Source organism: Odocoileus virginianus, chromosome 28 (genome assembly GCF_023699985.2).
Source record: "Odocoileus virginianus isolate 20LAN1187 ecotype Illinois chromosome 28, Ovbor_1.2, whole genome shotgun sequence".
Classification (NCBI taxonomy): domain Eukaryota; kingdom Metazoa; phylum Chordata; class Mammalia; order Artiodactyla; family Cervidae; genus Odocoileus; species Odocoileus virginianus.
The window spans coordinates 1,564,635-1,585,827 of NC_069701.1; the positions used below are offsets into that span (position 1 = coordinate 1,564,635).

Genomic DNA, 21,193 nt, shown 5'->3' on the forward strand with positions numbered 1-21,193 from the left:
TCAGTTAGTGATGGTTTCTGGGGTCATGGGGACACGAGAGAGAGGCACAGAGGGTAGGAGGGGTTACGGGCTACGTGTGTGCGCCCGTTCTCTGCCAGGGCTGGCCGAGGTCTCTGGTACTAAACTATAAAACGCAACAAAAGTCTACCCCAGGTTTAGGGTAGATCTGCTTCATACTGGTATCTCACACAGTGTGAGTCTCACCCAGGGATTCTCGACCTTTTCCCTGTTCTCAGCCGCCCTCCATAAGCACTCCGGGGGCAGAGTACAAGTGACGGTCAGCAACCTTGGCGCACGTCAGGGTCACACAGGACTGCGGGGAACGGGCCAGGCTTCGCTGGGATTCACAGCCCTGCGTCCTCAGCCAGAGCTTCCACCACGCAGGCAGGACAAAGACCCGCGGGCAGAGGGGCTGGGACAGGGATGGGGGTCAGGGCCCCCTGCCCTCAGTCCTCATTGCTATAAAAGCTCTGTGACCTTGGACACATTACTTTTCTTAGTTTGTAAAATGAATTCGGATTCAGGGATTTTCGAACTTTAACTTTCTGTGACTAAAACATGAAGAGGTGAAGAATATCACAGTGTGTTAATTCCACGCTAGATGTCCTTCTCTTTGCAAATTCAAGGAAAGCTCCTTTTGTGTCAAACAGATAAAGCTCGCAGTAATTGATCAGGAAGCAAACACATGGAACTCCTTCATGCATGAGTGTGTCCTTTGCTCAGTCACGTCCGACTCTGCAGACCCACTGACTAGCCGGCCAGGCCCCTCTGTCCACGGGATTCTCCAGGCAAGAATACTGGAGTGGGTTGCCGGGCCCGCCTCCAGGGGACCTTCCCAATCCAGGGATCGAACCCTGGTCTCCTGCATTGCAGGCAGATTCGTTACTTTCTGAGCCACCAGGGAAGCCCATTTATGCATAAACAGTCATCATTTTTTGAAAGAGGAAGCTCAGTTATATAACACAGTAAGCCCCTTACATATGAATTTTCAAGTTGTGAGCTTTTGAAGATGCAAATGTCCCCCTGTATGCCAACTGTTGTACTGTACTACTGTACCTTTTCAAGGTATTGTACTGTAAGGTTAAAAATGTCTTATTTTTTATGTTTGTTTTTTACATATTGTTTGTGTGAAAAGTATTACAAACAGTATAGTTCTATATGGGGCATCCTTGATGGCTCAGATAGTAAACAATCTGCCTCCAATGAGAGAGATCCAGGTTCAATCCCTGGGTCAGGAAGTTCCCCTGGAGAAGGAATTAGCAACCAACTCCAGCATTTTTGCCTGGAGAATTCCACAGACAGAGGAGCCTGGTGGGCTACAGTTCATGGGGTTGCCAAGAGTCAGGCATGACTGAGCGACTAACACACACTATATAGCTGACGGTTAGTTGGGTACCTAGATTAACTTTGTTGAACTTACAAACAAACTGGACTTGTGAACACACTCTCGGAACAGAACTCATTTGTATGTAGGAGGATTTAACTGTACTGTTAATACAATCCTCTGTCTAGGTTGTTCTTGCAAATTGTTTTTTTTCTTAAGACACTAAAAATCCATGGACATAATTTGCTACTTCAACATATATTTTAGTTGCTTGCATCTCTGACTTTAGCAGGTTTCTCAGCATTCTCACTGTTTGATAAGTTGATATCTTACCTGAGTGACAGCAACATTTGTCCCGTCGGTGACTTCCACACTCATATTATAGATGGACCTCTGCTCTGCATCCAAAGGTTTCGCAATGACAATGGTCCCAACACCCTTCTCTGCGTCAAAAGAGCTGTCAAAATTGCCCCCTGACGAGTTCACAGAAACAACATGAAATTAGCACATCTGAGGCATGTAGTCTTAAAGGGAGCTCATATACACAACTGCTTTTTCTGGACAGGCACCCCTATGGCTCAGTTTGTACTTCTCAGATGAATCCTTTATTTTCTAACTTAACTCATATTTCAAAACACAGCCTCTGCAATGCATAACAAATGTCACTAAAAAAATGTGTTGCCAAAAATCCCCTCAGCACTAATGTTAGAGCACTAAAAGATAAATTGACCACATAAAATATTTAGAAAGCTAAAGTCCCATTCAACCCCTTGTGGCTTCTGGGCTAGGAATTTGTGGACCCTTTACTTTTCCAAAGTAGATTAAATTCTAAGTAAACAAACAGTCCAATCATTATTAACAAAAATGAGTAGGCACTTTGAAATCTGTACCAGGATTGATGGTAAACATGTGGTTGTTAGAGTTCAGATTCCCTCAATTTGATGTCAGAAATGAAGTTATAAATACTAGAAAATATGGAAAAGCAACAAAATTGGATTTCATATTAAAAATTCTCTATCTGTAAGTTGGGATATTTATAGGAAAAAAATTTTTTTTTTTTTTTGCCATCTTGACAGTGTGAGTTATCTTTCTCTGCCCAAAGTAGAAAGTTTACAGGAGATTTACAAAATGAAATCTGGAAAGAATGAGAGGGGAACATCAGCTATGGAACAACTGATAAAATATTTTACATGAAAGTTTATGAAACTTTACTTTCAACCATTGGACCAGGTGTAATCTATAATCTATGACTAATAATGCTTAAGACAATATAGCCTTTGTTAAATCACTGTAGATGTTTTCATGTCTGTGAACCAAAGTGTGGTTTATGATCTTTTTCAAAATGAAAGATCTTTTTTAAGGGAGAGAGAAGATATTGGTAGAAATGCTGGAACAATTTTACTTAAGCATCAGTCAATGTTCACAAGTTCTATTTATGCTAGCTTGAAATTTCACTATGTCAATTAATTTTGTTCCTGGGCAGTAATTTTATTTAACTATAGCACATAGGGCAATGCGTTTACTGAATTTCATATTTTAGAAAGGAAATCTTGGCTTCTGTTTTCTGCATTTCATTTTGCTGATCAATGAACAATGTTATATACAATTTCTATGATATTACAATTAGAAATGGGCAGATGAGTTAAGGGAGAGAAGAATTTTATATGAATTACTAGAATTTGATGTATAATGACATGAGATAAATAATGTGGTGTACTTACAAAAAAATATATATTTCATATATATTTCAAATACTTATTGCTTGCAGCTGCCATATACACTTAAGATTCTTTAATTGCTAGAAAGAACATAATTGCCCTTGACATTTAATTAAAGCTATGAAGATATGGGGTACCAGAGAATTGCTTGGAGATGATATATTTTTTCGAAAATTTCATTTTAAAAGAGACTCATCTTTCAATTAATATCTTTAATTGATTTACTGAGAAATACTAAATGTTAACTCAAAAAAAAATGTCTTTTGAAGAACATGATAAAGAGAAAGGGGAGGAGATCTAGGCTGAAAGAGAAGCAAGCCTTAGGTCACCATGCCTCTTTCAAAGGGAATGTTTCATGTTGATAACCACATGAAATGAAATGTATGGCTGATTCAAGTGTCTTGAAAAACCATTCTAATGAGCAAAGAAAAGTCATTTGCTATCAAGTGGTACATTCTGAAAAAAACTTTGCCATGGAAACTTTCAAAAGAAAGATGAAAAATCGCCTCAGACTGTGTAGAAGGAAAGATGAGAAAGCAGCTTCTCAAGCTATTTCTGGTGGGTATTAAGTCATATTTTAAACCACATTAAAAAATGATCTTTGGAATGCCTTCGTACTAAGATTTTTACTTTTTTAAAATCCAAGGACCATGATTTTTGGGGGTGGGGGTTAAGAGTGGGCCAGTTATTTTAGAAGGTGAAAATTTGCAGGTCAATGTAAAATGGAAGCTCTGCAAATGATAAAACTTTGATTTGCTCCAAAGACAAATAAAAATGAAATTTAGAGACTATGCAAGCAATGACTTCCAGTTTCAGTTACTGCTTCAGTGGGACGATTACGTACCCTTTCCCTCACTGCCTCAGACTCACATTTTCCTCGGGGCCCTCCCTATGCAGAAATACATCATCATTATGCTTAGTGGCATAAAATTTACATATTTTACATATGGCATATAGATTGTCTGCATTATTAGTCTTTCTTTTTGGTATCAAAAACATTTTTGATTACTTTTATGGTAGTTTAAAAAACTTTATTTTACATTGGAGTGTAATTGATTAACAATGCTATGTTAGTTTCAGGTGTACGGCAAAGTGATTCAGTTATACACACACATGTGTCTATTCTTTTTCAAACTCTTTCCACATTTTGGTTATTATCAAATACTGAGCAGCGCACAGGGAGTTCTGCTCAATGTGGGGGTGATTTTTTACAGTTCTCTCTCTTCCTGCGTGTGCGTGCATGTCTGTGTGTATCTCCCCCATTCACCTTTGTTGTTTCAAATACTCTAGACCAGAAACCTTGAAAGTAGCAGGGGAGATAGACAAGGAGAAAGCAGATCACAGTGACCTGGAGAAACCCTATGAGTATCTCTCCATCCATCAATAAGGCTAGCAGCCTCTGATGCTCACTTCTAGGGCTTGTACTTCTAGTGAAACCAAGATTTCATGTAAAACCAGGTTCCCCAAATCACCCCTGAGTTTTACAGTGAATTTCTGACAAGGGACACAGAATCTAGACCAGCAGTTCACCATCAACCCTCCCGCAATTTCACAGCCTACCACTTAGGCCTCCCATTTCATGAACAACTGTCTCTCCCCCAGGCCTCATTTCTCAGGCTCCCTTCCAGGCTGAAAGGTGGTTTCATTTTGTCAGATCCCATGTCCAATTCATCTGGTGTGAGCCTATCAGATGGAATGAGTCTGCTTTCACTAGCAGCGCCCGTTTAAAGAAGATGTGCTTCCTCAGAGCCAGTAACAACATGCAAAGCCAGAGTGTGCTGGGCGGCAGCGCTGGGCTCGGCGCAGGGTGGGGAGGGGGAGACACGGGCAGCTGGGCTGATTCAACAACGTGGGGATTAAGGGAAGTCACAGCCTGAGCATTGCTGCAGGGGCGTGCGGCAGAGATGGTTGTAAGCGAGGGTGTGAACAGCCCACATAACAGAGAATTCATGTCAGGGGACATTTCTCTTTGACCATTTTCGGTCAAGACAGGTGCAAAGGAGTAAACAGAGCCATGAGAAGTGTGTTGCCTCTCTACCGGCTTCTAGAGTTTAAACATCAAAAGTCAGAGGGTCCCAAAAAAGCTTCAAAAAATGGGATGGGAATGAAAATACTTGGAGCCAGCAGCTACTGCTGGAATGTGCAGGGCAGAATGGTGTTGGGCCATGAACCAGTTAAGTTTTCCTTTAAAGAATCACCGTCTCTCCATTTTGAGACCCAGGGGTGACTATCTCACAGCTTTCCCTTTAGAAAAGCTTCCGGACCCCTCCCCTAGCTCTGATTCCAGTCTACACTACTTACAATGATAACACTACCAACCAAAATTTCAAAATCAATCAATGGGGATGAGCTATGGGAGAAGCTTCCCAAACACTGAACTGCAGAATCTCAGTGAATTACGGGAGTCGTTTGCAAGCTGTTCATTCAAGTTCAGCGTGCACACCGAACTTGAGGGAAAATACTACACACTATTTCTGTGGTTTGATCATGAATAATAACTGTCTGCCTTGGAAGGAAGAAAGCACAGTACAGGGCTAAAACGGATATTTACATAGGAGGCAGGAGAAGCAGGCTGGAGGTTAGAAACAGTGGTAGGAAGGAAAATCCCTTCTAGAATCTGATTTAAAATTCATTTTCTTACAATAATATCTGAAGTAGTTTTAAGATTTTTATTATTTTCCTAACGTTTCTTCAGGTGTTTTCCTATGGACCACATGGTTGCTATGGAGAAAAGAGAGACTTGTTGGGGATCCAGTGAGAAGAAATGATGTCATTGATGACTATGAGCAAGTGTCGCCCTGATGGAGAGAGAGCTGTATTAGAAACGGGACAGCCCTCTTGGGAGGGGTAGGGGAGAGTTCTGTGATTAAGAAATGTGGATACTGAGTTACAGAAGACCTAGAGAGGTTAATGCTAGTCAGGGTGCCATCAAAGAGTTTAACTTGCCTACCTGATGGAACCCCGGGGCTTCCCTGGTGGCACAGTAGTAAAGAATCCACCTGCCAATGCAGGAGACACAGGATCAATCCCTGGGTCGGGAAGATTCCCTAGAGGAGGAAATGGCAACCCACTCCAGTATTCTAGCCTGGGAAACCCCATGGGCAGAGGAGCCCGGCAGGCTACAGCCCGTGGGGTTACAAAGAGCCAGGACATGATTAAGCACGCACACACTTGATGGAACCCTATTAGGGGATGGCCCCATCTTGGATGAGGTTCTAGAAGGACAGGTCTAAGCTTGCAAGATAGAAGCAGTCAAGGAACCAGATTCCTCAGAAAGCAATGACAGACTGAGGGCCCAGGCTGTCTTCATGCTCCTGCAACACAGAAATGTGTTTCAGCTGAGCTGGACCCACATGCCACTTTATGCCATCAGGGGACTATTTTCAAAGAATAACTTTTCTCTACACATTAGGTGAGGCAAATAAACAGAGATAGGTTAAGTGTTTACTGCCTACCAGAAAAACAATTATCCTAGTCTAAGTCAGGGGAAAAGCTAGAAAAGTGGGTGATAGTATCTCCCATCAGACTGGAAGTAAAGAGGAATCATTTGGCATATGTAGTAATGGTGGTCTTTACAATATAAATATTTGTCAGCGGGATAAAGAGACAGGGACGGAACTGTGAACCAGACTGCGTGCACATCAGAGAGAATGTAAATCAAGATGCTGCCGAACCGAAATCACAGTCTCCTGAGAAGTGTGAAGATACGTGAGCAAGCCGCAAAGGATTGTGGGCGAGCTTTGTTCCTTTCGCCTTCTCTCCCTTTTAGCGCAGGGAAGGAACACGCTGTGCAATGGGCTGTTTAAACACAGAACAGCTGAACTCTATAACGTTTCCTTTTAATTACAGCTTTCTTAACTTGGTTACAAGTGGGCTTCTGTTTCTGGAAGCTGAAGAGAGTCTAGCTCTGTGACGCTGTAAGCCTTTGGAGGCACAAGAAAGTATCTGGCAGGTCCTTGATGCAGGGGTCCCGGCTTGGGAACAAAATCTTGCTCTCTATACGGCTTTTGTGAATTCATATGATAGTAGGAGGAAAAGAAATGCAGTTAAACAAGAATCAGGGAGATTGGGAATATGGAAATAAGGAGACAATACTCTCAGGGTAAAAGGCATGCTGGAACACTATTTCTGCTTATTTAACATGAGTTCTTTAGTTAGAGCATCTGTAAGCTCTGTTAGGCTGGGAGGAGGTATGGTCTGTAACCATGAGTGTGTCTATAGGTGTCTATCCAGCTAAAGCACACTGCTAAGTTTCTTAGGCATTGAGAAGCCCTTTCCCTTATCTCTCCTCGATGTTAGCTTAGCCAAGAAAGATACTTGGGTAAGGAAGAAGCAAAGAGACAGAGGAGAGTGTTGGGGGCCAAGAACAAATAAACAAGAAATCTTGAAAGAATGAAACATCTGAATATGATAAAGGAAACAATAGGTTTTTAGAGAAGAGGAAAAGATGTTGTCAGCAGGTTGGAAAAATATAGCTCTCTGAGATCAGAAAAAATTTTCAAAGAGGGGATTTGGTGGAAGGGGGATCCATATCTATTCTGAACACAGCCAGCACCTGGGGAAAAGTTTGTACTTTCTCCATGACTTAAAGAGTTGACATTTCAAGAGGTTGGCTGGATGCAGGGATGGAAATAAAATCAAGTTCTGTTTGGGCATCTGGCCCAGTAAATTTAATTTGCAGGAGAAGCTTGACTGGATGTTAACAGATACACAGTGAAATCTGTGATGGAAGCATCTAGACTAGAGGTACAACCTAGTAGGTCTATATTAAGAGAAGTGCATGTATGCATGCTCAGTCATGTCTGACTCTCCGACCCCATGGACTGTAGCCTGCCAGGCTCCTCTGTCTATGGAATTCTTCAGACAACAAAACTGGAGTGGGTTGCCATTTCCTATTCCAGGGATCTTCCTGACCCAGGGATCAAACCTGTGCCTCCCAAGTCTCCTGCATTGGCAGACAGATTCTTAACCACTGAGCTACCTGGAAAGCCCATTAAGAGAAGTATCTGAGCACTAAAACTGGAAAGATTCTATAAAAGGAGCATAGATTTAGGACTAAAGATGGAGAAACAGGAAAATGGATGCCATGTTTCTGATCATGATTCCTAGATATGATTTGGAGCAGCCTAAAGGGACTCCTTCCTGGAAGGATTCTGGTCTGTCAACTGCCCGTCTCTTCTTGGACCAGTTCTCTTTTGGCCAAAGGTGCTGTGGTTGCTGAGGCTGAGAATACAGTGGAAGGTCACAGTGACTCTGGACGGGTCTCAGGAGGCATCAGTGGGGTTAACACACAGGCTGCGTGGGGCATCTCCATCAGCTGGCATCATTATCCCACTCACCCTGGGTGGAGATCAACAAAAGCAATGGCAGGAAGAAGGGGGACACAAAGACCTCGACCTCAAGGGTTAAGACTGGAGCCAGGATAAACACCATGAACATGTATGCCAGCACTAATACTGCTGAATGGAATTCATGCAAGTCAGGTTACACGCAGCATCATTAGGCATGCTTTCCTATACACAATCATACACACACATGCAGGCATGCTAAGGAGTTGCAAAAACGACTTGGATAACATGTCAGGTGGCTGGTCAGACTGAGCATCAGAGATAAGTGTGCTTGTAAGATTTCTGAAGAGGAGTGCACGCAAGGGCATCCTGGGGTGGGTGGGATGTGCCGCATGTCAAGAGGCTGTATGCACGCATCATGCAAGGCAGAGCAGTGCTGTGAGGCCATAGAGGCGCCTGTAGACTGGAGTGTCAGAGAGGGATGGAGACGAAGTGTTCACTGATGGCAGAGGGCAAGTCCTCCCACGGCTTAGGACAGTGCAGCAGGAGCCTTAGCCTTTGGCTGTCCACGGCACTCTCCCTTGAACTACTGAAAAGAAGCCATGATTGCACTGGAGACATGAGGAAACTGAGATGTGTCTTCTGTGACCCTGACAGGGGGCATGGGTGAAAGAATTCCAAAGCTGATGTGGCACCGACAGCCAAGTGATGCCTGGGGTGTGAGAAAACAACTGAGAGGATGGAAGAGCAGAGAGATCTTCCACAGATCAGAAGAGGTACCATTTCAAAGGCGCTAAGTGGAAATGAAGACAGTGGAAAGCTGGGAATGACGATGGTCATGCATAGGGATGGTGTAATTGATGCCCACTAAGGGAAAGAAAGCTGGTCTACCAGCATTCTAGAAAATGAAATAGGTAGAAAACAAGCCTTTTCTTTGGGGGAAGTTCAGGGGACCCTCTACTGATGTTCCATTTGGGGGACATGGGGCATTCATTCTTTTTCTATGCTTCATTAAAACAGATGTGGAATGCTCTAAATGCTTTCCCAAGACCCCATCATTCCTGGGAAGAAAGGCAGGTTCCTGCCCATCCTATCCAAGCAGTGACACATGAAGGAAATGATTCCCCCAGACCAGCTCTCTGGAGTCACCACCTCCCACGGAGGACCGTGGGAAGTCAGCTTCAGCTGGACCACCGTCAGACCCACGGCTGGCGTGCACACTTGCCTTCGCCTGGATTCCTGGTCCTCAGCACTTATTTCCTCTCCGCCGCCTCTCCCTGCCGGGTGGTGAAGGGGCAATTTTGCCCTCTCTTTTTGCAGCCTGCTGCGCTTGCTTGCTTTCTTTCAAGGAATTTAAAGGTTGGCTTTTAAGGTCTATCCTGCCTGCGTCCATCTGCTTTTTGTATTTGGCTCTTGCAGGAAGCTCTCGCTGGCTATATATTTAGGCTCCGTTTCCTGTCCTTCCTATTGTGGACAGCAGCCCGGGACTCTCCTGGTGGGGCTTTTGGGTCTACGAATGGCACTCCTACAAAACTGAGGGGCTGGGATCTATTTGAATTTACTTTTCAGTTGTAAAAAGGCCCAGGTAAACTAACCTAAGAAAAGATCAAAACAACAAAAAGCCCACATACCTCAAAAGCAGAGAAAAAAATTTCTCTAAAGAAATCAGAACAACCCCCCCCACCCCAAATACAAACCCCACCGAACCTCAAACAAAGGAGTCACTGGATATGAGTAATGCAGTCGCTGTTAGAGGCATGTATGAAATCTGTGGGCTGCACTTCAGCCTGTCACAGGCAGTTATGAAAGATGTAATTTAATTTGCTTAAAAAGAAAAAAAAACCCGTAAAAGGCAGATTGGATAGCTGTATTTTAGCAAATGTGTTTGCACTAAGGGTACCTTCTGTTGAACAGTTCTGCCCACAAGCTGTCTGTAGAATATAGAACATCTCTCGAGCATGCTTGCCACCTTGAAGCAGGGCAGTCGGGAGCAGAAAAAAAAAAAAAGAACAGAATGCAGAAAAAAGGTGAAGAAAAAGAGAGAAATGAAGGACAGCAAGTCTAGTACCATCAATACATTTAGAAATGAGATTAGCCAAGTGTGACAATAGAATTTAAATGACACACAGAAAGACATTAAGATTGCAGTAAATAACGTACTATGGAAACTCCAGCCAGAGAGCACTTTCAGTTCAGCTTAGCTACAGAACTCGGAACGAAAGCACAGGTCGACTATTCATTTTACTGGCTCTTTTGCATTCCAGCACTATACATCTTTTAATCTTAGCATAACCTTTAAGTGTTTTTGTTGTTGTTGTTGTTATTGTTTTTTTTTCTTTTTTGCTAGTTGCTCTGAACAGTCAGTGATTACATTGCCCATTACTGCCCTGGGGGACTCAAACTTACCAACAATGTCAAACCACAGAAGGGTGTTAGCTGGCTGCACAGACACCACCCCGACAATCTCAGTGACTCTGTCATTCTCCATGACTGTGAAGTTGTAGAATGGCTCATCGAAGGTCAGTGGTACAGGTGAAGGAGGCGGTTTCTTAATCCATTCGATGTGGAGGCGGGCCGTGGAGGACTTCTGAGGGCGCCCGTTGTCCACGGCCTTGATCTACTCACACACGGAGAAGACAGCTGTTTCAGAGCCTGGGTCCTGGTGGAAGCCTGCATCTGTCACTTGTATGCTATGGGGCTCAGAGCCCACCCTCACGATGGGGTCGGCAAGGGGAAGACGCGGAGAGCGATCTGAGGACAATCAGCTCAGGGACGGCGGGAAGCAACTCGGACACATGGGGCCCCAGAGCACGTTTGCCAGAGGTGTTTTGAATCACTGCCAACCTTGCAGATGTGGAAAACTTGAAAAACAAATGGTGCAGTTGCAGATTTAAAGTTGGATGGGCACGAATGGCAGCTCCAAGTGTGAGAAGAGCTGCTTCGATTTCTTATAGCTGTGGTGGTAGTGTTGAAAAGGGAACAAATGCATTGTCATTGTCACATAGAATTGTCACTTGGGATTCCAAGAGGGAGGTGGGAGGAGGCAGGGGAAAGGCATCAGCCTTGCAAAATTCATCTCAGAGGCCCTCTGGTTAAGCCAACCCTGAAGGAGTGAAGATCTCTCTCAGTGGAAACGTGGGCCCCTCGAGGCAGTGGAGTGAGGAAGGGGGTGTTAATGACTCTTCTCTTTGGTTTGATATAAGGGCTGAGAAAAGCATGTTTCCTTGCCCAGATATGCAGGGTTAACTGCTATGCTGTCCTGGACTTAAATGTGTGTGTGTATTGGAGGGGGGCGCGGGTGGCTTGCAGTTAAGTCTAACAAGCAAACCATCAGTGATAGAAAATTTAAAAACCAAAATAAAAAAGGATTGTAAACTATTACATTAATAATACCATTTCCAGATGCATTGCTAATAGTTGTAGCCTTTAAAAACAGTGACAACTCATAGCTCCCTAGTGCTGTGTTCACGCATGATCACTTTGCCCCAGTTTCTGAGAGAGGAAGGGCCCTTGAAGATACCTTAGGTTGGGTTTCCCAGAAGCAGAGTCTGAGACAGGGATGTGAGTACAAATGATTTCAAGAGGAAGTGTTCCCAGGAGAAAGGGAGTGAAGAGAGTAGGATAGACAGAGGAGGATGGTAAGCAAGGATGTGGTCTCAGTTGAAGTCTAACCTCAGCCTGATCCCAAAGGGAGCTCTGAATCATTCACTGTACTACTGAGTTGGATCCACCTGGAGGCAAGGAGGTTGGGCTTTTATATCTGGTGTCAGTTAGGAATTGGCTGTGGGCTGCTGGGCTAGTGTAGGTGTATAGATCATCTTGGCTGAGAAGCGTGGCCAAGGATGACTCTCTGAAGAAGGAATCAGCTTTCAGCCCTTAGCAGTCAACACTCACAGCAGTTGGGGGATGGCTGGACCAGCCTGATAAAGGGAATCTGGGCATGGTACCAACAGTGTCCACTGCAATCCACCCGGTCCTCAAAGGTTTCCACTGGCAAGTCTCAGACAACTGGAGCAGCACCTGTCACATCAGAGCTGCTGATGGTGGAAACAGGACTGGTTTTTAAGTTATTTTCTTTTCTCTGTTCACTCTTCTGAATACACTACTGAGCAGGGAATGGAGCCCAAGTCCAGTCCATAGGCATAACAATTAAATGGACTCAGACCGTCCTTTAAAATAGCAAAGCACTGACCATACACAGTGGAGAAGACTGTGGCGCTAACTCTGGACAGCTGTTGGCCCTGAAAGTGCCCATCACTGGGGAGGCTGACCAGTCCCCTTTCAGGTGTAGCTGCTACCTGTCTAAAGTGTTTGGGGTTGGGGGAGCAGGCTGGTGCCTTAGGCATGGTATTAATCGATTAAGTCTTTATTTGAGATGGTGCTCATACTTGTTTTTATTTTTTATTTTCTAACAATGAAAATGTCATTTTTTATTTCAGATTTTTCACTCTTTGCAGAATAAGCCTAGATATGATTTGTGTCCCTCAATTTATACCATTAAATTCATGTTCTATCACATTGTCAACATTACAAGAGTTGTTTTCATTGGGATGTCTTCAGGACATGTTGAGAGGCAGGCAGGTTATGTTATTCTGCTGCTCTCCTCTCTGCAGCTTACATCTATGCTCAGTACCTTGAAATGATCTGGGGCTACAGAAAGTGTAAGTGAGTAAGTGACGGAGCAGGCTGTGTACTGGAAATGGAGGAAATGGCCTCCTTATTTAGGAACGTCACTGCAACAGAAAGTAGCCTTCCATGGTTATGTGGCTGCACTTTTTGGTCCAGAGATCTTTTTGTTTTTGCTTAAAACATATATATGAACAAGAAAAAAACTTCCTCCCCCTCATTAACGTTATCGAGGTTCAGAAAAATCTTACCGTGAGAATGTCATAACTCCCTGCTGTAAACTGCTTTCTGGAAGAGACCATGCCAGTTTTAGGGTCAATGAAGAACCTCCCGTCATCATTCCCATCCACGATACTGTAGGAGATCTCAGCGTTGGGTCCCTCGTCTTTGTCGAAGGCAAAAGCCCTATAGATGGGCTCTCCCCGCTTCTTCCGGTCACGTTCTGGCAGCTTGATCTGGTAGACCTTCTCTGGGAACTGAGGCTTGTTGTCATTTTCATCCAGAACCTGAACCACCACCCAGATGGTCGACTGTTTTGGGGAGAAGCCACCATCTGTCACGGTCACCTGAGTTTTGAAAGAGAAAGTGTTTTATAATCAGAAAAGAGAAAAACTTTTCTCACTGCTCCTCCCCTTGCCACCCCACGAAAGGTTCTGGGCAGGAGGGCATCTCAGCTTCTCTTTTTCTTGTAGTTCACGTCAAATGCATAACGCTTCATCATTCACACATAAGAGCAGGGAAGACCCTCAATCCGGTAACGGAAATCACTGATAAAACGGTAGGAAGGAAGGAGGTTCTTGTCGTGGTGTGAAGAGGAGAGGCAGAAGAAATGTGGCTGACTTTACAAAATGTACCAGGTTACAGAGACGCAGCAGACCTAAAATGTGCCCCTCTCTGCTGAAATTTGCTCCGTGGCGTCCGATTTTTTGCAATCCTATGGACTATAGCCTGCTGGACTCCTCTGTCTGTGGAACTTTCCCGGCAAGAATATTGGAGTGGTTTGCCACTTCCTTCTACAATGCTCTTCTCAACAGACACCAAAAGCACAATAAGCATCATTATGTGTTAACCCGTGGGTGCTTCATCTAACCCTTGGGCAAGGCCATCACCATACAAATCCTTTCAGTACTCATGCTCTTTTCTTTCTTTTCTATCTTCATGTAAAATTTGTGATGTTTTTTACATTGTCACTGAACAAAAGGAAAACTCTGATTTTAACTTACAATTTTGATGGCTGCTCGTAAGTACATTTGACAGTTACAATATGTTTTTAACAGTCATAAAATATTTTTTCTTCCTCTCTGGGAAGTGGAAAAGAATGGCCACCCTTTTCTATAACTCTGAGATGCTATTCTTTATGCATGTCTGTGGAAATGGAGAGAGGGGAGAGAGGAGGAACTTGTAGATAAAGAATTTGCATGGCAGATGTAAACTGTCTTTGAGTCTTAGAGTAAATAATCTTCTTGGTCACAATGATGATAGTTATTATCTTATTAATACTTAACATGTGGATGGTGACATATAAAGCACTCTTCTATCTTTCCTCAGTAAGTGGAGCAGGTTTATTTATTCCCATTTTACAGATGAGAAAACAGAGGCTTGAGGTCCCATCACTACTAAGTCTGAACTCAGGTACTGAACTTTTGGCAAAACTTGCTATTGTGTTTAACCACAAAACCTGGAGGAACCTCTATTCAATCTTTCAATCACTATCTTGATTGAATGAACTTTAACTATAAGATAGTTTATTATTTCAAAATACATAATTGGAGGCGGGAAGGAACATAAAGATGCACTTGGCATCAACAGGAGAAAAACAGCAGTGAGTTACAGCCCCTCATCATCCAGTTTGCCGCTTAATTAAGCAACCTGATGGGAAAAATGAAGAGAAAAGAGGCCCAAAATCTGGGAAAACAAATTAATGGCTTTTTGCAAAATGGGACCCCAATCTAGTCTAGTTTCTCTTACAAGCTGCTTTAGAGGATGGCTTTAATAGACTTCAGGTAAATTTTCACAGGAGTTCTTGTTTTTTTTGAAAAATCAATTAAGTTTTCTTCCAAGGTCATTTTCCCAATTGGCTTGTTACGTTTCAGAAAAGACACACTGTTAGGGCGACTATGTGCCAAGGCTGGCATTTGACTGGGTTAATTCCTGGACAGGACAAGTTCTGAAGAGGCAGGTCTGCTGCTGCTGCTGAACTAAACTGTACACTCCCAGGTGAGCTGCGTTGACCAAAACACACTGATTACTTGGCACTCAACTCCCCCACCTCTTTGCTGCTTGAACGGCCCCTTTCCAAACCCAGAGAACTGCCACTGTCTTCCCTGTGGCCAGAATCACCTCCTCACTGCTTGTCAACACGTGCCCTGCAGCGGGCCCCAAGTGGGGCGCTGGGGCTACTTCAGGGCCAGCAGGCTGGCATGGAACGGACAGGCCCTCCTGCGGCCACTCACCTGAGGATCCTGCCGCTATGAAGGCGCCCCTTCTCGAGTTCGCCCAGGTTTACAAACCCAAGTCCTCGAGGTGTCTGCTTTCAGGCGGGAAGGGCGGCAGCCACACAGGCTCATGAACAGCCTCCAGGCTCCCCTGCATCGCCTCGCCCTGGGTACCAGCCCCCCTGCCCCCCCAGTCACACGGGCATCCTTCGGGTCTTCCAGCATACTCACTTCCATCTCAGGGCATGTGCCTATGCTGTCCTCTGCACCCCCCTCACTGACCTTGCCTACTCATCCTTTGGATCTGCCATTTCTTCCCGGATGCCCCCTGACTACACAGATCAAGTACCTCCCCGCCCCCCTGGCTACTCTATCTCCCTCCTGAACTATACACTCTTGAAATACCTTATACTCTTCTTTTGCAGCACTTACTGTCATGGAAATTAATTAAGCACATGATTCTCCACCAAGCTGATAAGTTGGTTAAGGGCAAAATCTGATCTTGCCTGTTGTGTTCAGTGCTCTTGTGCCTGGGCGTCCATGCGGGTCCCTGCTCTGTCTAACTATTCACATGCAAGCAAACGTGGAAGTCAGGAGGCAATTCTCATGTGCGCCATTCACACCTGTCTCCTACTCCGGGACAGGCCTCATCTGCGTCTTGCTTGGAGACCCTCAGTGGCCTTCTGGTCTCCCTGCCTTCAGCTTTCACCTCTGTTGTAAAGCATTATTTCTTCCTCAAAAGACATAATTTCTTCCTTTCATCTGACCACATCACTGACCTGCCCAGCATTCTTCAGGGACTCTTGAGGCTGAGGATCTGGCCTGCCGTGATGGTCACTACGCCTACCTGCTCCTTTCCACTCCCCATGCTCAGCTGCACAGCGAGCCTGGGGTGGTGCCGAGTATGCCAGGCTCCTACGCCTCCGTTCCTCTGCATGTCTGGTGGCTTCCATGGAAGCCTTTCTCTTGAGAATACATTTGACTCATTATAGAAGCTTCTATTCAAGCACTGTTTTTTCTGCAAAGCCATTCCTGCCCCCTGCAGACAGCTCTACATGCCCTCACCATGTTCCCACTCCACTGGGTATACCGTCCCAGGACATTAATTATCATCTTGCAGTTTTAAGTATCTATTGCCTTGTTGGTCTGTGCTCAATCTTTCCAGATTGTGAGCAAGCTGAGGTCAGAGACCGTCTCATTCATTGTTCTGTTCTGACACCTTGTACAGCTCTAAGTGCCAAATAAATGTTGCTAAATGAAACTAAGAAGTGATCCACTCCCAACTCTGCCCTATGATAACGAATGGAGGGAACATGCAGACAGTGAGGGGTCTGCTTCTTCATCTGCAGGAAATGAAGAGACTGGTAACATAAGATCTCCCAAGTGCTCTATGATTCTCTGAATGGGGTCAGGTAGAGGAAGACAGGATTATCTTTATTTTGTTCTGTTTTGGCTGGCACCATATGACTTGTGGGATCTAAGTTCCCTGCATTGGAAGTGCGGAGTCAACCCCTGCACCACCAGGGAAGTCGCAGGTAGACACAGTTTTAACCATACACTGGGGTTCATTACATTACTTATATTGCTGCAAAGCCCATGATTACTTATAAGAATTTCTAGCTACTTTCAAAACTGTGCTGATCACTGTGGACACATGTCTACAATTTACTCCAATGATCTTTTGGTGTGTTGGCTCCCCCAGGACAGTGTGAGCTACTTGAAGGCAAGAACTCTGTCTTCTTCATCTCTTTCCTGGGACCTAGTATATGACTAATAAATGTTTGCTGAACCGAACTACATCCCCTATAACCTCAAAGTCTTAATGTCTGTTATCATTTCTCTAGACCCACTCATGTCTCCAGCCCCGTTGGTATCTGGAATATTGAGAGTGAAAGTGAAGTCGGTCAGTCATGTCCAACTCTTTGTGGCCCCATGGACTGTAGCCTATGAGGCTCTTCCATTCATGGAATTTTCCAGGCAACAGTACTGGACTGGGGTACCATTTCCCTCTGCAGGGGATCTTCCCAACCCAGGGATTGAACCCAGGTCTCCTGCATTGTGAGCAGACACTTTTACCATCTGAGCCACGAGGGAAGCAATCACTGACAATTCCATCTGATCCTCAAACGTCACACTTCACACTGCCCTAGGCCTCAGTCCATCACGTGGAATTAGCCTGCATGGAAGAAGGGGCAACACTGGAGACTGAGCCCCACTGAGATAAATCCTCATCACCTACTCTGCATTGTTTTTCATAAATGATGTGTAAGGAATTAGCCGTTGTTGAGAAATGATCCACGTGCCCTCTCGCTCTGCCACCTTATCCCAGATTTTCTACTCTTACAGTCGATCAGTAATCAGTGGTTCAGCAATCAATCACTATCCTGAAATTTTAATGTCTGTCTTTATTTACAGCTAGCAAAAGGAACCAGAAATAATGTAGTACCACTGAAGGACAGCAACAGCTTGTTTCAACTTTCTATGCTACCCTTGTGATCTGTGAAGACCCGGCAGGGCCAGCAGGCAGGCAGAACAGCCCCGCACATGAGGACAACAGGGCACAGAGGAGCCTGGTGCTACGTCTCTCCGAGGAAGAGGCGAGCGCTTCATAGCGTCAACAGTGGGCGGACACCGAGAATTCTGGAGCTATGTACCACCCTCCCCCAAGGGAAGGCCATCCTTCTACTGTCTTTCTAAAGCATATTTTCATTTATTTATTTGGCCATGCTGGGTCTTAGTCGTGGCATGTGGACCTGGGTCTTCGCTGTGGCATGTGAACTCTTAGTTACGGCACATGGGATCTAGTTCCCTCACTGGGGGTCAAACCCAGGCCCCTCCGTGGGAGCAGAGTCTTAGCCACTGGACTGCAGGAAAGTGCTAGAAGGCCATGCTTCTCAATCATTTAAACTTCATGATGTACTTACTTTTGTTTTCTCTCTCCACATAGCAGAAAGTAAGTTAAGTACGTGAGTTGACTGAGAGCTGAGACGTTGTCTTGTCTCCTGTCTTGTCCCAGGGGTTATAAGAGTATCTTAGACTATATTCAACCTTTCTAAGATGAAGAGTTTAATTCTGTCATACTCTTCAACCCTTGATTTATCAAAAATGACTACTTCCAGGCCACTAACCACTGAACTGCCAGGGAATTCCCCTATATTTAAAATTGTGAACCTTTCTTCAGAGACTGAATATCTTTCCTGCTCCACTTGACATTTGCCTTGGACGCTTTATTTTCATCTGACATAGTATATACACTTCACATGTCAGCTTGTTTATTGCATGTCTGCCTCTTTAAGAATATATGCTCCAGGAAACTTCCTGGTGGTCCAGTGGCTAGGACTCTGCGTTCCCAATGAGAGGGGCCTGGGTTCCATCCCCTGTCAGGACACTAGGTCCACTATTCTGCAATTAAGACCCGGTGCAGCCAAATAAATAATAAATGAATATTTTTTAAAAATAATATGAACTCTACAATGCATGAATTTTCATCTTTTTTTGCTCATAGATATATCCTGAGCATCTACAATGGTGGATGTGATAGGCATTTAATAAATACCTATGAAATTAATTAACAAAGTATTCATCCAGTGCCTTCTAGGTACAAAAGTCTTTTTTAAGGCAAATTGGGAAATCAACCAACCAACAAGCATGGATTGCTATTAAATTCACCCCTTCCCCATGCCCCAGATCTTTCCCGGTATTCCTGACCTCTGGTCATCTGGCTTTATTCAGATATTTTCAGCAAGAACTAATGCCTTATGAAGCAGTCCATGTGCTGTTTGATAGGCTCAGTCTTCCCAAAGTTCTTCTTATTGAACCTGGATATACCCATCTATCCTTAACCTAACAGATTGTAGCTTCCTACAGACTGCCTTTGCTTTGCTCTTTGTAACTATACAGAAAGACGCAAATTCCTCCTCCACACTGTGCCAGTTATCTACTGCTGAGCAACCCCAAACTAGGTGGCCTAAGATAACCAGAATTCTTTTATTAACTCTCCTCCTTCTAGGGCGTGAGTGGAGCACGTCTTCCTTGGAGTCTCTCATGCAGTTGAAGTCATCAGTCACTCGACTTGTGGTCACTGGCGACGTCTGTTGGTCGATGGCAGTCACTGGCTGGGACCTCCGCTGGGGCTGAGGTCAACAGAGGTCAACAGGCCCAGGATCCACAAGTGGCCGCTTCGCGTGGCCTGGGCTTCCTCACAGCATGGTGGCTGGGTTCTACAAGCAAGAGGCCTGGAGGACAGTAAGTGGCAGTTTCTTCAGGCTCAAACCCAGAAACTGGCATAGCATCACTTAATCCATGTTCTGTTGGGCAGCAGTCCCAGAGTGCAGATTCAAGCCGAGGGGTCAAAAATCCCACCTCTAAATAAGGGAGGGTTAAGTAATGTGTGGAGGGGCATTTTTAAAAAATATTCATTTAGCTGGCTGCATCAGGTCTTACATGGGATCCTCACTTTGGGACAGAGGCTCCAGAGAGGGGGCACTCACAGCATGTGGGGTCTTAGTTCCCTGCGTTCAGTCCCTCAGTCTGGTCTGACTCTTGTGACCCCATGGACTGTAGCCCACCAGGCTCTTCCCTCCATGGGATTATTGTGGCAAGAATACTGGAGCGGGTGGCCATTTCCTCCTCCAGGGGATTTTCCCAACCCAGGGACTGAACCCACATCTCCTGTGGTTCCTGCATTGGCAGGCAGATTCTTTACCGCTGAACCACCTGGGAAGCCCAGGGATCAGTTCAAGTCCCCTGCATGGCAAGGCAGATTCTCAACGACTGCACTATTAGGGAAGGTCCCATGGTGGGGGTGAGGGGGCGTGTTTTAAAACTACCATACTGATAAAATTCTTAGGGATATTTGGGACTCCTCACCCCAGATTGAAAAAAATTCAAATTCATATAATCATCTCTCAGGTCATTCATTATATATAATGAATTTCTATTAATCATACTGCTTGCCTTTGTCAGGATATTTTCTTATATATCAGCTTCATTCTTACAATATGATAGCCAAGACAAAACAGGACAAAAAAGCACATCAAACTTACTCAGATCTGCGCAAACTGCTGTAGTCTTAGAGACAATTTCAAGTCTGTTTATTCAGCTCGTCATTCTACTCATGCTAAGTGGCAGTCCTGTCACACGGTTCTGAGACATGATTGAATTAAACCATTTAAGTCTTTTTCTTAAGAGAAGCAATAAGTGTGTGGTTTCCTTATGAAGGTCAAAGTGCTGGATTTTACATTCCTTCCTATTCAACTTCATTTTACTGAAGGTTTTAGCTCCATATTTTAGGCTGCTTGGATAGTCATAATGATGACAAAGAGCAGGTATCAAAAGGTTACTGTGCTCGGAGGGTCACTCTGAGAGGCATAGTCTATGCTCCTTTAATTGTTCCTTCTGTTGTTAAACAAATCTCATGAGGACTTTCCTAGTGGTCCAGCAGATGAGAATCAGCATGCCAATATGACAGATATGGGTTCGATCCCTGGTCCTAGAAGACTCCAAATGCCATGGAGCGACTAAGGCCATATGCCACAAATACCAAGCCTGCTGCAGGTACTGACGCCCGTGTGCCTAGACCCTGTGCTTCACAATAAGAAAAGTCACCATAATGAGAAGCCCATGAGCGCAATGAAGAGTAGCCCCCACTTACCACAGCTAGAGAAAGCCCTGTAGCAACGAAGACCTAGCACAACCAAAAAGAAATAAATAAGTCAGTTACTCAGTTTAGTCACTCAGTCTTGTCTGACTCTTTGCAACCCCATGGACTGCAGCACGCCAGGATTCCCTGTCCATCACCAC

At 44.6% G+C, this 21,193-nt stretch overlaps 1 protein-coding gene across 2 annotated transcripts in view; it reads right to left on the reverse strand.

The window, feature by feature from the left end:
* Positions 1-21,193, reverse strand: part of FAT3 (FAT atypical cadherin 3) — a 767,497-nt gene that overhangs the window by 149,203 nt on the left and 597,101 nt on the right. For both annotated transcript variants that reach the window (XM_070457139.1, XM_070457138.1), the window contains exons 5-7: positions 13,208-13,522; positions 10,737-10,947; positions 1,658-1,797 (exon numbers count right to left, since the gene is read on the reverse strand). In XM_070457139.1, the coding sequence (XP_070313240.1) occupies positions 1,658-1,797; positions 10,737-10,947; positions 13,208-13,522 (666 nt within the window). The remainder of the gene's footprint in view (positions 1-1,657; positions 1,798-10,736; positions 10,948-13,207; positions 13,523-21,193) is intronic.